Source organism: Camelus ferus, chromosome 20, assembly GCF_009834535.1.
Source record: "Camelus ferus isolate YT-003-E chromosome 20, BCGSAC_Cfer_1.0, whole genome shotgun sequence".
Taxonomy (NCBI): domain Eukaryota; kingdom Metazoa; phylum Chordata; class Mammalia; order Artiodactyla; family Camelidae; genus Camelus; species Camelus ferus.
Genome location: NC_045715.1, coordinates 7,422,178 through 7,438,212, shown reverse-complemented (window position 1 = coordinate 7,438,212; position 16,035 = coordinate 7,422,178). Strand labels below are relative to the sequence as shown.

General features: G+C 46.0%; 1 protein-coding gene across 1 annotated transcript in view; it reads left to right on the top strand.

Annotated features, from left to right (window-relative positions):
• Positions 1 to 14,807, top strand: part of NEDD9 (neural precursor cell expressed, developmentally down-regulated 9) — a 47,797-nt gene extending 32,990 nt beyond the window's left edge. Inside the window, 5 exon segments of the mRNA XM_006181085.3 lie at positions 5,555 to 5,656; positions 6,135 to 6,236; positions 7,019 to 8,266; positions 9,598 to 9,687; positions 12,502 to 14,807. Of these exon segments, the coding sequence (XP_006181147.1) occupies positions 5,555 to 5,656; positions 6,135 to 6,236; positions 7,019 to 8,266; positions 9,598 to 9,687; positions 12,502 to 13,011 (2,052 nt within the window). The 3' untranslated portion in view covers positions 13,012 to 14,807.
• Positions 14,808 to 16,035: the final 1,228 nt, after the last annotated feature.

The window sequence follows — 16,035 nt, the reverse complement described above, 5'->3', positions numbered from 1 at the left end:
TTCCAGTTAATCCTTACTTTGTTGTGCAGCCCTGAGGTTCCCAACCCAAAGTAGGGGATAGTTATTAGGGTCCCTACCTTGGTGAGCCCTAGAGGCCAGTGTTCCCCTTCACTCATAGAAACTGTGAAAAACACAATGTAGCCTCTCAGATACCTGTTTTAGATCAGCAAATGCCCCCCAGAGAAAAAGCAGCCTCAAAATTTGGGCTTCTCTCTATGAATTCCTTCTCTACACTTCACTTTTGACCTGATAATTCTTTCCTATCTTGTAACTTTTGATGCTAAAGATTTTTAATATTTTCAGTTCACTTTTTAAAAATCTGTCTTCAGTAGGATAGTTTATCTGAATTACCTAGTCCACAATTTAAGCCCAAAAGTAAAATCTGCATAACCTAGGTAACAATTACGATAAAAGTAACTAAGGTTTAAGCATTTACACTGGGCCAGGTATTTTATGTGCTTGATCTCATTTAATACTCCTAATATCCTGTAAGTACATTATTTCCATGTTACTAATGAGGAAACAATCTTAGAATGGACAAATGCCTAGGTCATGTCCTCCCAGCTACTAGTGGTAGAGCCAGGATTTAGATCCAGTTCTGCCTGGGTCCCGCTTATTTTCTCAACCACCCTCCTCATCAGACCTAATCCTTTCAATGAGTCAAAGACCCAGTGTGGCCGTGGCCTCTGGTACAAGGCTTCCCGTGACACGGGCCTGTCACATCACATAGTTTTAGAACCAGAGAAAGCGTGACTCCGGTTCCTTTCTATTGTACTTTCCTTCTGATGTTAAGGTTAAAAGCAGCATTTGTTTTCATTTCTTTTTGCAAAGCTCCCGCATATGTTTCTGGCTGGAGGCTGAGAAGCACGCAGGTGTTAGTGTCACGTGCAGGCTCCAGGCTGGGGAAAAGAAAACCATCTAGTGGCCCTTCTTGGCCCCCATCCAATAGTGGTTTGCAGCATACAGTGGTGCAGGTGAAAATTCTAACATGGTTTCTTAGCTCTACCTGACATTCCCCCGGCCTTCTTGGTTCCCCTACTTGCTCATGCATGGCTGATATGATGCTCTTCCGCCCCTTCTCCCAGGGGTCCCCCTCATCCCAGAGCTGACTTACCTGGAAACCAGCCTTATCCTATGCAGGCAGACCTGTCAGTATCCTCTCCACATACACACCATTTTGCTTAAGAAAAGCCTTGAGTTTTCCTTGAGTTCATTAATATATTCAGTCAATACATTTATCCAAGACCACTATATTCAAGGCACTGCGCTAGGCCCTGCTGTTTATATTCAGATGCAGAAGAAATGGTCTCTGACTCCACCATGCTAAGAGATGGACAGGCTGAAACAGCCGACCCTCAGGTGACAAGCCCTGTGAGAGACGTACGGATAACTGCACGCGGGAGGGTCCAAGGAGGGAGAGTTTATGTCTGGTCTGGGAAAGGCTTTGTGGCAGAGCAGCACTCAGCTTGGCCCTGAAAATCGAATAAACTCCGCCTCAGAGGAAAGGAAGAAGAGCATCTCACACAAAGACATGCGTGAGTGAAGGCGCAGAGGCGCGGCAGGCAGGGCGTCTATGAAACTCGGAGTCGGTCAGCCTTGCCAAGGCGCGGAGCTGTGAGGAGCTTTCGGGTCCTGCCCTGAGACTGAGGGAGGAGGGAAGAAACACCCAGATGGCGAGGCCCAGCACCCTGGGGGCCAGAGACACGTGTAGCTTGGCCCAGATGCTGTTTGAAATATTGGATCCCATTTTGAGAAATCAGGCTTCACATGGAAATCCAGATTTCTGGCTTCTTGTGAAAATGTGAAAGATCTGGCAGCCCAGGGAGTACTCTTCCAGGATGGGGGCTGGCGGGAGCTGAGGAAAGGCTGCCACCTTTCAACAGGGGGCGGCGAGCTCTGTGTCCCCAGCACCGGGTCCCCCGTTTGTTCCTCCCTCCCCAACCTGCTCAGCCCCACAGCCATCTACGCGTAAGGCCCTTGCTCTGATCCAGGTGCAGACCAGGCCAAGCGAATGTGGAGACGTGAATGACAGACCCCCAGGGCCTCCTCACTGACTCGCACCTGGTGGTTCTCAGTGCGCCCTGGCTCTCGCCGCCCTAGGACAGACTCCACTTCTTTAACATTTCTGCGTGCATGGCTCTCAAATTACGAGAGACGGAAGTCTCCGCAGCATCTCTAAAAATGCTCACGCTTCCTATGATCTGAGGCTCAAAATCATGTAAATCCAATGCGTCAAAGTAGAGGGCGGTGCAAGCCATGTTTTTTTGCTTGTTTAGTTGAAACGTGGTTGATTTACAGTGTTAGTTTCAGGTGCACAGCCAAGTAATTTAGTTATACATACACATACGTATTTTTTTTTCAGATTCTTTTCCATTATATGTTATTGTAAGAAATTGAATATAGTTTCCTGGGCTATACAGTAGGTCCTTGTTGTTTATCTAAATAACAAGTTTTTTTTTTTTTTTATTTACATGGTGGTACTATGGATTGAACCCAGGATCTTGTGCATGCTAAGCACACGCTCTACCAGTGAGCTATACCCACGGGAGGCAAGCCATGTTTGCTTGTTCCTATACAAGCCGAGTTAGTAGAGAGCCCACATAGCCCTAGACTTCTGATCCTACCCTGCCGGGCTCCAGCCTCAGAGATTTATTAAATGGACTCTTCCTTTTCTAAACTTCTACAGTCTGCCTTTCTCTGCTTCATAGCTCTCCTCAAAGTGTCTGCCTTCAGGCTTTTATATTAGTTGACAAGAATGGTTGATTAACATCCGAGGAAGGTTGGATTTCTCATCTAGACAGAAAACCCATGTTTGGAAAATGCAGGTTCTCTGCAGGGTAACCAGGAAAGTAGCTGATGGGACAGTCAGTCCTAGAGCCCTGGGAAGCCCACAGTTCAGCCCCCTTTTGTGGCAATGCTGAGGAGCTAGGAGGTCATTTTGGTTAATCCCTAAGGTTAAGTCTTGTAACTATAAATAAACACGCAGAATGAAAGGAATGCAGGAAAGAAAAACGAACGAAGGAAAAAAGGAAATGAAAAACCTGACTCTATTTCATTGAGAAAATTAGATTCTAAAATGCCCAGTGTGTAGCAATTCCATCAATGCCTTGCAAATTGCCAGGAGATTTCTTCTAAAATGTCCATCCCCTTGGCTAGACCTTGGTGTTCCTCCTGGGCTGAGGTACAGTAATTCTGGGAGAGTAGAAAGGCTTTTGGATACCGTGTCAAGCAGGAAGAAAAGGCCTTACAAACCACAAAACTGGATACTTTGTAAGGTACAGAACAGTCAGCAGTTCCTCTGAGGAGAGAACACGAAGTTGGCATGAATGTGACCCAAGCGACGGGGTGAGGAGGAGGATTCCAAACGCAGAAGGCGTCCAGCCCTTGGTTCTCTCAGGCGTCACAAAGAGGGTCACTCTGTGTCCTGCCTGCGTCTGGCCAGATGCAAAACACTGGTCCCATTTCCATGCCATCCGTGGACCACCGTGCATTCTATGGGTACATCAGGAGGGCTGGAGTCGGGGAAGGTGGTATTTTGCTGGCTTTTTCCCCTTGTGGTTTTCACCATCTGTTTCTTCTAATGCATAAACAAGGCAAATGACTGGTTTGGAATGCAAAGTTTTTAAAAAACCAGATGACCACAGGCATCCTCCAAATGAGAAGGAGAGAGCACGCTGGGGTTCTGTGACATTTGTCAGGAAGGGAGACGTTAAGTCCTGGGAAGCGTTAACGCTCTCTGCCAGGGACGATCCCCAAAGGCAAGGCAGAGCCTGGTCCCCAACCCGCCTTTCTGGAGCCGTGCTTTCTGTTTACATGTCACCAAGGGCTATTTTCAGATGCCAACACCACCCCCTCTACCTCTCGGCCACCCTCCCTTTTTTAAACTAAAGATGAAACCCTTCAGCTGGCCTTCAGCATAGCCAGCCTTGGTTTTCCATTAGCATCATGACTAACTTGGCAACTGGGGATAGAATCCACTCTTAGAAGCTTGTAGACTGAACAAAAGCCGTGTTGTGAGCAGGTTCTATTAAACAGCCAAAGGAGAGAGCTATAAATAGAGGAGCTGATGAGAGAGACTAAGAGAAGACATGTCATTTCTCTCCTGGACAATAGCGAGTGAAAAAAAAATTATATAAGGGCATTGGGAACACAGTGTATCTCCCCTGAGCAAAGAGTACCCTGCTTTAAAAAGGAAGATTTGCTCTGCATAGCACAGTGGTCACCCTGTAAGTGATGCTGTGCACTCCACGCCAACAAACCTTAAAACAAGAGATTCCTTTTTTAAACCCGAGGCAGGGGAGAGATTTGATGGTATGGTGACTGCATGCTAATCTCTTTTACCTTCATTGCAAGAAATAATCAGCTGCAAGCACCAGGGATTTAAAAGCAAATTGAACCCGGGCATTTAGAGCCCCCGGAGAGAAGGGCATTGGTGCATTTGGCTGAGTTCCACCCATTTCGGGGTAGGACGGATGTGAGCATTTTTCACATAGTTTTGTAGGCAGCCTGACGCCAGAGTTTTCACATTAGAGAAAGGATAAAAGATGATGGTTTCTTAGGGAACAACCAGTCTTCCTAACCTACAATGTCTGTTCTTACAGATGTCGGGGGCAACATGGAGGTGGACTGCCATTAGCATGCAGGGACTGGGTTAGGTAGAAACAAGACCCCAGTCATTCAGAAGCTCTTGGCAGATTAAATATATTTCCAAGGAGTTTAAGTTCCAGTAATTTCTCTGCCTGTACTTAGGACACAGTGAAGTGTGTCGATGTGAAAATACGAGCCGGTTGGGTGAGATCTGTTTCCCTGACGTTGGTTCCAGATGCTTGAGTTGTGATGAGGGTGTTTGACTTCTGACGTCACTTGAATGTAGGCACCGTCTGGATGTTTGCTTCCCTGGTGGAAATGGGAAAATAATTAGAGACCTGAACTCTGTTCCTGGTCGGCTCCTGGCCTTGGTATTTCATGTGTGTCAGTCGTTAGGACAAAAGCTCCTGGAGGCTCCTAAGGGCAGCACTGTGTGAGCTTTAACTCCATCGAAGTACTCCAGTGGCCTATGGAATTTTAGTTATGATCATAATAATGTCAGATGAAGAGGCTTCCCGGGGAAGGTATGAGAGGAATTTTAAGTGACTGAACTCTATTTGCATTATTCACTTTACAAATAGTTTCAGAGCCTTTAAAAAAATTTTTTTTTCATTATGCTGTGCTTTTGATCTTCCAAAGGGAGGAGCTAGGACTTTAATAATTGAAGAATGATTTTCCCTTAAAGCACCCTTTGGGAATTGAGCCTTTATCTGACCAACTTTGAGGTGATTTTGTTACCGTGAGGGAGGCGGACAGAGATATTTCCAGGACTGGTTCTTCATTGGGACTCAAGAGGGATTTAAAAGTTTATGGGCCTGATGTCTCCTTGTCTCCTTCCTTTTATCTCTTCCCTCTTTCTTTTTTTTTCTTTCTTGTTAGCTGGGTAGAGTCCAGGGAGGCGTGTCGGATTAGAAGGTTAGGAGACAGAACTCAGCTTGGAATTTGACCCCTGTCTCCTTGTCCACAGGTGATCACGCCAGTGAGGACAGGCAATGGCTACGTGTACGAGTACCCATCCCGATACCAAAAGGACGTCTACGACATCCCCCCCTCCCACACTGCTCAAGGGGTGCGTGCCGGGAACGTGGTCCCCAGGGACAGGGCCACCTCAGGGCCACGGAGGAAAAGAGTCCACACAATGTGCATATTCCACGTGAAGCTTGACTTAGGTTGTCTATCCAGGGGCTGTTTTAGCCAATGTTATTTAAGTTATGTTTTCTGGACCTGCTGTATCAGGAAAGCCTAGGCTCTGATCTAATAAAGCTTTTGGTGCTTGTCATTTTACCAGGAAGTATAAAATTTAAACTACAATTTAAAGTACAGACAGTGTAGATATTTCACCAAAGATCATTTTTATATTCAACCTAAGCCAAAGAATGCAAAATTTAAAGGGAGAGATTCCATCAGCCCCTTATTACACAGAATTCAGCTAAAGAGCAAGGGAGTACGTAACTTGGTAGATAAACCCGTCATTAAAAGCTTCGTGGCATAAAAAATGACCCGTATACAGACGATTCCACGCCAGTAACTCAGGTGTGTCTCCTCAGGTCTATGACATCCCTCCTTCGTCCGTGAAAGGCCCGGTGTTTTCGGTTCCGGTGGGAGAGAGAAACCCTCAGGGGGTCTATGACATCCCTCCTTCCAAAGGGGTAAGTGAGCTACTGCAGGGCAGCTGGGGAAAAAAAACAAGGTGTGTGTGTACTGAGATGAAACAAGAAGGAAAAGCTAGCTTTGTGGGAGAGTACAGGGAAGGAAAGAGGGCGGGAGGAAGAAAACACAATAATTAAAGATAACTCTAGGGATTCCATATTTAGGGGACCCACTAAAAAAATGGGACGGTCATTGAGGAGAGCCAATAAAAAGGTAAAATAATCAATTCCCTTTGGCAAGCCTTAACACGGCTCACGGCGCTCGCGCTTACATAGGGTGTTGGAGCATCCTCAGGCCGTATATACACATATGGGTTAATGCATTGGACTCATTCCGGGGGATGCCTGCACGGGAAGTACAGTTATCCTTGTTTCGCGGATGAGGGAACTGTGTCTCAGGCTATTAAAGCAACTTACTCAGCATCACACAGCTGACAGATCCGGGAGAGACCTCAGGGCTTCTGTCCCTAGTCCGGTGTATTAATGCATCACCAGCAGCCGCCGCGGGGGGGTACCCAGGAGCTGGTCAGAAACGTGGGACTGGGACCCGGGAGGGCGACTCAGCCAGGAGGGGTCCACGCCTAAGACAGCGTGGAAGCCAGGGAAGGACGCGCTGGTCAGAGGGTGGGCAGTGGGAGAGAGCCTGGGTGGCACCGCTGTGTGGGGGCGGAGGGTGGGGAGGCCGATCCGTGTGGGGCTGGGAACCCCGACCCTCCCTTTACCGCGCCGCTCATGGGAGCCGACCCAACACTAAATAGCTTCGTTTTCCGCTTACTTTTCAGGTCTACGCCAGCCCACCCTCCGCTTGCCGAGACGAAGCAGGGCTGAGGGAGAAAGAGTATGATTTCCCCCCTCCGATGAGGCACCCTGGGAAGCCGGACGCCAGACCCGAGGGCGTTTATGACATCCCCCCACCCAGCACCAAGCCCGTGGGGAAGGACCTTCACCTGAAATATAACTGTGACGCCCCGGGAGCTGCCGACCTGGCGCTGCGAAGACAGCAAAGCATCTCCCTGAGCCACCCGCCCCCGCAGCTGGGACCGCCCGTGGGCGCCCAGAACGACGCCTACGACATCCCCCGGGGCGTTCAGTTTCTCGAGCCGCCTGCAGAGACTAGCGAGAAAGCAAACCTGGAAGAAAGAGATGGGCTCGGTGTTTACGACGTCCCGCTGCACAACCCGCCGGAGGCCAAAGGCGCGCAGGACGTGGTCGACGGCATCAACCGCTTATCCTTCTCCAGCACGGGCAGCACCAGGAGTAACATGTCCACATCTTCCACCACCTCGAAGGAATCCTCCTTGTCGGCCTCCCCATCTCAGGACAAAAGGCTCTTCCTGGATCCGGACACAGCCATCGAGAGACTCCATTGGCTCCAGCAGACCCTGGAGCTGGGGGTCTCCGGCCTCACGGCGCTGGTCACCACCGACTGGCGATGCTACGGGTACATGGAGCGGCACCTCAACGAGATCCGCGCCGCCGTGGACAAGGTGGAGCTGTGCCTGAGGGACTACCTCCACTTTGCCAAGGGAGCTGTGGCAAACGCTTCCTGCCTCCCGGATCTCACCCTCCACAACAAGATGAAGCGGGAGCTCCAGAGAGTGGACGACTCCCACCAGATTCTGAGCCAGACCAGCCATGACTTAAATGAGTGCAGCTGGTCCCTGAATATCCTGGCCACCAACAAGCTCCAGAACAAGTGTGATGACCTGGACCGGTTTGTGATGGTGGCAAAGACAGTGCCGGACGATGCCAAGCAGCTCACCACGACCATCAACACCAACGCAGAGGCCCTCTTCAGACCGGGCCCCGGCAGCTCGCATGGGAAGAATGGGCCTGAGAACATCATGAACTCCACCGAGTACCCACACGCTGGATCCCAGATGCAGCTGCTGCATCCCGGGGACCACAAGGCCCAAGCCCTCAACAAGCCATTGCCCCCCAGCCTGGGCAAGGTCCAGCCCCCTGACTGCAGCAGCAGTGATGGCTCTGAAAGGAGCTGGATGGATGATTATGACTACGTCCACCTACAGGTAAAGAACCAGGCTCATAAAGCACCAGTGCCCACCTGCAGGGTGTCTGGGGCCACGGCCTGTGAGGCTGCTGGGCTTGCGGGTGGCGAATGGCCCTGAAACATGAGCAGTGGTTCACAAACGGGGCAATGTCGTACAGTAGGAAAAACACTGGCCTGAGAGTCCTGAGTCCTCTAGAACTTTCCCTGGTGCTAACTGTGTCACCAACTTATGTAACCTCGCCTAATTTCCTCATATGCAAAATGAATGAAGCCCAGGGTTGGATTAGATCCCATTGCTATGGGCAAGCTGGAGGAGACCCCCAGTAGGATAGTGGGCCCTTGAATAATCATACCAACTCCATTTCTGTTTCAGGATATATACAGTTCTGCATGATATTTTATTTGAAAAAAAGGGGTGGTTCACTGTTAAGAAAACAATTTGAAAGACTCCGTACTAGATAATTACTAAGCTCTACTGTGTGTGTGTGTGTGTGTGTGTGTGTGTGTGTAGTTACAGAGAAACTTAACCCCACCACAGACTTACCTTGAAGACCACAAGGCATTTGCCAATTGACCTAGAACTTAACCTGCGTATGGGTCATTGGGCAGTGACAGTCTGCCTCTTCTAAATGGAAATTCCACCAGGTAGACCTAGATCCCGCCAGTTTGCCCTTTCATTTTGGGGATTAAAAGTCCACCAAGATCCATTAGTTAGAATTTGGCTTACTATCTTACTCTGCCGTTCTTTTTACTTGGATCACAGCCACGGATTACCCTGAGAATTATGAAACTACAGTTCCTTTGTGCGCAACTGGGAAAGGGGGAAGAGAGCCGCACCGAGTACTGAAGACAAGTGTGGGGAGAGAGAGGATGGAGGCGTTAAACATTTTACCTGGCTGGCCGTCCAGCTCTGCATTTTGAGACAGACTAATTTGGCGTAGAGTGGCAGATGGTTTGAAGAAACTAGAACTGCAGCATAGACCACATTTAGACCCGTGTTAGGAGGTTTGTGGGTTTGCAGATAATCTATTAGAAAAGAACTGAGACAGCCCTGCTGAAGGACGTCTGAAGAGGGTCACAGGTAGCCCTCCAAAATGGTAAAGTGGTGCAGAGGGCATGTGCCCCACATGGAAACGGGTTTTAGTTTTTAGTCCTGATCTACACAGTGACTGGCAGTCTGGCCGGGAACTGGTCATCCCTGTCTGGGGTTCCCAGGGCCTAATTGGGCATTCAGGGAAATTGCCAAGGCAGTGGGAAATCAAAGAGTATTTACGTGTTTGTCAATGAAATTGTTAGCATCAGTGAATCACAATGGTGATTTAATGTTTTCTTTATGTCAAAAAATAACAGGGTAAAGAGGAGTTTGAGAGGCAGCAGAAAGAGCTGTTGGAGAAGGAAAACATCATCAAACAGAACAAGATGCAGCTGGAGCACCATCAGGTGTGTGCAATCAGAACAAAAACTATTTGGTACTGAAGAGATTTCCCACTTAACAAGGAAGGTATAACTTCACAAAGTCATGCCTTTGATCCTTCTAGTACACTCTGGCATAAACAAGCTCCAAGGCATATAATAGGGTGAAGAAAGAACAAAGAGAAGGTTTCTGGCTTTAGTCATCCAGCCCGGTGTGCCTGGACTGTATCCAAACAGCAGTTTCTCCAGGCCGAGCCTGTTTGGGTCAAGGCTGTGATCTCAAGGAGCAGGACCCACTCATCCTGGCCCAAGCGGACAGGGTTTATAGTCAGGTTGTAATAGGGGAATTCAAGAACAGAAAATGAAGATCTAATACCCAAGTCTGGAAGAGCTAGGACTGCCAATTCCCTCTCCTTCTCGTACTTTCTTTGCTTTTCTCTAAATTGACTTCCTTCTCCTCTTTTTTCTGGCAGTTTCCTCTGCTTATCTACTCATTTGGCTCCCCTGTAACTTACAGAACCCACAAATGGCCACTCATTCTTTTTTCTATAGATAGCTTTTCATCTCCACTTCCTCCGCTGACAGTCAGCTCCTTCTGTGGTTCATCAAATTCCTAAAAAAAAAAAAAAAAAAAAAAAACTGGGCCATATCTCTGTCTGTCTGTCTGTCTGTCTGTCTACCTGTCTACCTGTCTACCTAACTCTTCTCTCTTCCCTATGGCTTGGCTGTTCTTGGTCCAGTCTAAGGGTAGGAGGGCAGGAGCCAATATTTTTGGAACATATTCAAGTCCATTTACTAAGGGTTTTGGTTGGGTAGGGCAGTTTCATTCAAAAGTTGGGCATAAGTGAGGCAGATAATGATGCGTGTTGCCAGTATAAGGGCATAAAAATAAAAAGAAATGGATGGAGGATTTATAAGCCTTGTAAGATGCAATGAAATGGCATGCACAGATGTGAAGTGGCACATGGCACTCGGGAAACCAGAGTTTTAATCTCTGACTAACCAACTGTGTGACCTTAGGCAAGTCACTAAACCACCCTGAACTTCAGTTACTTCTCTAAACAATGAGAAAATCCCTCTCTCCAGCTAGTAAGGTGATTTATTTATGAACATATTTGAAAAAGGCATAAGCTAAATATCTTGAAGCATCACTCTGTATCTATTTATGTTTGCTTTGGTGTTTGGCCGAGTAAGACAGCAGGGCTTTAGGGAACTTGTTGAAATCATAATAATTGCTAAGAAGACAACAGAGTCTACAGAAAAGGAAAGTTCGCTGTGCATTTCTTAGGGGAGAAGCTGAGTGAGGTTAACCCTGCTCTGACTCAGCCCTACCTCGGGGCAGAAGATTAACGGAGTCCTAAATCTGGTCACAGATAGACAGTCCTTGCCTGTAGAAGAGAGTCTCTCCTGAGAGTTGGTGTAATAGTTGGAAATTATTATTACTGCAATTTAAATAATAAATGATATGATCCAGCAATCCCACTCCTGGGCATGTATCTAGAGGAAACTCTAATTCAAAAAAATACATGCATCCCAATGTTCATAGCAGCACTGTTTACAATAGCCAAGACACAGGTGCAGCCTAAATGTCCATCAACAGATGACTGGATAAAGAAGTTGTGGTATATCTATCTATCTATCTATCTATCTATCTATCTATCTATCTATCTCATGGAATACTACTCAGCCATAAAAAAGAATGAAATTATACTATTTCCAGCAACATGGGTGGACCTGGAGATTGTCATACTAAATGAAGTAAGCTAGAAAGAGGAAGAAAAATACCAAATGATATCACTTATATATGGAATCTTAAAAAAAAAAAAAAAAGAACTTATTTACAAAACTGAGGCAGACTCACAGACACAGAAAACAAACTTATGGTTACCAGGAGGGGAAGGGGAGTGTGGGAGGGATAAGTTGGGAGTTTGGGATTTGTAGCTACTAATTACTACATACTGTATAAAATAAACAACAAGGTCCTACGTATAGCACAGGGAACTATATTCAGTACCTTGTAATAGTCTATAATGAAAAGGAATTTATGTATAAATGAATCGCTATGCTGTACACCAGAAATTAACATGACACTGTAAACCAGCTATACTTCAATTTAAAAAAATTAGCTCTAAGTTACCAAACTAAATAAATACTACACCAGCAGGGGGCAGAGAGGAGAGAAGGAAGAAAGCTAACACTCACTGAGTCTGATTCTATGTGAGGTCCTTTTCTTTCCACAACTCTGGGCAGCTAAGTGTTATGATGCAGTCAGTACTGAGATTCCCTTGGAGGTGTTCTTTTCCATAACGCACATATATTTATGTCATGAATTGTCAGTCATGGATTGTCATTTATCTAAGTGTCTCGAAGGGACAGAGTCAAGCCTTTCCTAGAGAAGGAGCAAACTGTCAGTGACTGACTTGCCAAAGAGATCCCTACATTTGCTTTTCCTTTGCCACCACTCAGTGTCTAATAAACATTTACATAGGGCCTGCAATATACCAAACACTGTTCTAAGCACTTTGCAAATATTAACTCATTTAACCTTCATAGCGGCGCAGGAAACAGAGCTGGGTTTTGCCATCCAGCTTGAGCGTAGAAGAGCCCAACCATCCCATCATAGAAGTCGGAGCTGGAGGATTCCTTAGGGATCATCTTTCTCAACCCCTACATTTTACAGTTTAGGAAAGCAAGGGGACTTGACAAGGCCTCACATCTGATAAGCCCCTGACCCTGATGGGAGATGAAAACCCCTGCCTTTTAACTCCAAGCCCTGGTTCATTTCTATGACAGCACACCACCGGATCCTTAACCGAAACTGGCTTTTTTTCTCCCTTGCAGCTGAGTCAGTTCCAGTTGCTGGAACAAGAAATTACAAAGCCGGTGGAGAACGACATCTCCAAGTGGAAGCCCTCCCAGAGCCTGCCGACCCCCAGCGGCGGCGTGGGCGCCCAGGACAGGCAGCTGCTCTGCTTCTACTACGACCAGTGTGAGACCCACTACATCTCCCTGCTCAACGCCATCGACGCACTCTTCAGCTGCGTCAGCTCGGCGCAGCCCCCGCGGATCTTCGTGGCGCACAGCAAGTTTGTCATCCTCAGCGCGCACAAGCTGGTGTTCATCGGAGACACGCTGACCAGGCAGGTGGCTGCCCAGGACGTTCGCAACAAAGTGATGAACTCCAGCAACCAGCTGTGCGAGCAGCTCAAGACGATCGTGCTGGCGACCAAGACGGCGGCGCTGCACTACCCCAGCACCCCGGCGCTGCAGGAGATGGTCCACCACGTGACCGACCTGTCCCGGAATGCGCAGCTCTTCAAGCGCTCCCTGCTGGAGATGGCCACCTTCTGAGAAGGGCAGCAGCAGAGGGGGACGCAGGGGTCACCCAGGAAAACTGGAAATATGCTCTGGTTTTTGTAAATCTTATCTATTTTTGTAGATATTTTATATGAAAATATTTTAATGTTTTAATGGGTTAGAGGACATTCAGGGAGCTCCCGGGGGACTTTTTTCCTGTGTGGTTCTTGTGTACACAGGGAAGCATCTAAGACATAAACTGCACAGAATCATGTCCGTGGGCGTGTGTCTGACTGCGTACCCATGTTCGTTTGTAGGTGTCTGATACATTCCATTAAAAACCATGAATTAAGAAGCACCTTAGTAAACACTTCCTAATGCTGCATTTTTTTAAAAAAAGAAAACATACCAGCTGGTTGTAACCTTGCTTTGCCTAGACCAGCGATCATTCGGAGCCTGTCAATGCCAGGTCTGGGAAGCACAATAGATTTACAAGTGTTCACCTCCCAATAAGGAAGCATGGAATGCCTTGTTTTTGTTTTGAAACCCCTTCCAAAATTGACCGTTTTGAGCACATTGTGGCAAAATGCCTCACTTCTGGCTGAAAAATGCCCTCTCAGAAAGTTTCAGAAAGAATATGTTAATCCAAACTCTGATATGTTAGGTGCTGGAAGACTGACTGACACTGTATCTAGAGGCCACGTCTCCAGGTAGGGCTGGATTGTTTCAACATGGCGAGGACAATGTCCCAATAAAAGGAGAGCACGTGGTTCCCCAGGGCGTTATGGTCAGCTGCCTCTGTGTGTGATTTGGCCGTGAGGTTTTCCAGAGGATGATTGATTTTAGATTTGTAAAAACTGTATTATTTGCAGCAGGAATTCATAAAGACACATCAGACTATTATCGTCCACAAAAAGAGGGATGGTTTCATCTGCTAGTTGTAAGTAGGGGCCTTTCTGACTCTCAATCTGCACCCATCACCTGAGGGAAGCTGGCCAGTTCCTTGGCCACCTAAACGTTAACGCCACCAGGCCACATCCTACTGTAAGAGAATCACTTGTACCCGCCTTAAAAACATGCGTGTGCAGACCCAACACTCAGCAGCTGTATGGAGCCCCTGGAAGTTTCACAGCTCTGGCCAATGGACCTGCGTACACAGCCCCCCGCCGTCTCACAGCTCGTCACAGCAGCCATTCCACAGCCTGGCCTCTCGTAACCTCTGGGGTCGGCCCAGCACAGTCACTCCACAAGCCGTAAGAGTCATCATGGGACAAATGAAACACTTCCTACCTGGTGGGGAAGTGTCTCCACATTTTACCAAGTCAAGAAGCATGTTATCCACAGTGTCTCAGTCCAGTTTTTATGTAATGGTTCTTTTCCAGCCAATTTGGAAACACTTTGATTTGCAACATATGCCTTGACTTACTTAAGCGTTCTTGTTTTAAACAACCAAGTCACGGGAACAGGAAAAGAGGAGAGAGGGATGTGTGATCTAAGTGAGATTTTTTTTTTTAAAAATTAGTGAAATTTATAGAGGTGCATTTCAAAATAGCCACTATTGTAGTTCTTAATGTTCTGCTCTACCAAAAGAATAAGTTATATTGTTCTGTGACAAGTAAGTGTGCAGAGGAAGGCGACTGCTGAAAATCAACAAAGAGGAGGTGGACAAGTGTCCTTGTAGATTTCACCGTACAATGTATATTTCTTAGGGGAAAACAGATTTGTTCTAAGCTAAGTGGTGACATTTCACATTTTCAAAACCAAAATGTTCAATCTGTATTACTCTCGTTCCCACATTGTATGTATTTAATGATTTAAAATCATTAAAATTTTAGACATCTGTTTTCATAGGCACTGGGTTTTCTTTTCCTATATTTCTTTATCACAGAATTAAATGTTGGCTTATTTTGGAACTCGTAATATAGAAAGTTAAATTATAATTATTTTATTAATACTACAGATCTGGATTTTTGAGTAGAATTGAGAGCTTTTTTTTTTTTTTTTTCATTTTGCATCACTTCAGGGTGTATTTGCATTTGAGGAAAATTCTGGAATATATGAACGTTATAAAACCCAAATATCTGGAATAAGACTTCTCTTCACCAGAAAGCCTACACATTAAAATGATGGGTAGGATAATTTCTGGTGTCATAATGTAGATGTTACTATTCATGTGGTTGAAGAGTCAAAGGGAATTGCTCAATTCATCCTGGAATGGACATCAAGAAATACTGAAAAGAAAACTACATTTGATGAAAATCAGAGAGTCATAACCACATAAATTTTTACTGCTTTTCCTACTCTCTCTCTCAGGTATCCTACTGAGAGTTACAGATAAAGTATTTGAATATACCTTGAATATACCTTTTCCCACATCTATGAACATTTTCAAGGAAAGTGTCAAGGCACTTCTTGGGGAATGGAGTCTTTTGAAAAAACGGCGCTGGGACAACTACATCTCTCCATGGAAAAAAATGAACATTTACTATTTATATTTACCCTGCACAAAAATTAACTCAAATGGATCATAGACCCAAATGTAAAACATAAAACTCTAATATTTCTAGAAGAAAACACAGGAGGAAACCTTTGTGATCCTAGGTAGATAAAGGTTCCTTAGATAGAACAACAACAAAAAAAAAAAACCCATAAATCATAAAAAAATGACAAATTGGACCTTATCAAAATTTTAAACTTCTATCTTCTAAGACGATGATCAAGAAAACAAGAAGGCAACCCACAGCCAGGAATAAAAACTTGTAGCACATACATCAGCCAAGGACATGTATTAAAATAAGAAGACTACTAAATTTTTTAACTGGGCAAAAATTTTGAAGAGAAACCTCACAAAAGAAGACATGTGAATAGACAATAGGTAAATGAAATATAAACCCACCAAACAGAATCATTAAAATTAAAAAGATAAGCCAGGCCAACTGTTGATGAGAAAGGGAAGCAGAGTTCTCATACCCGCTGGGGAGAACGCAAAATGGTACACTTTGAAAAACAGATTGACAATTTCTTGAAAAATTAAATGCATACCTGCCATACAAACCTAGGAATTCATCTCTTAGGTAT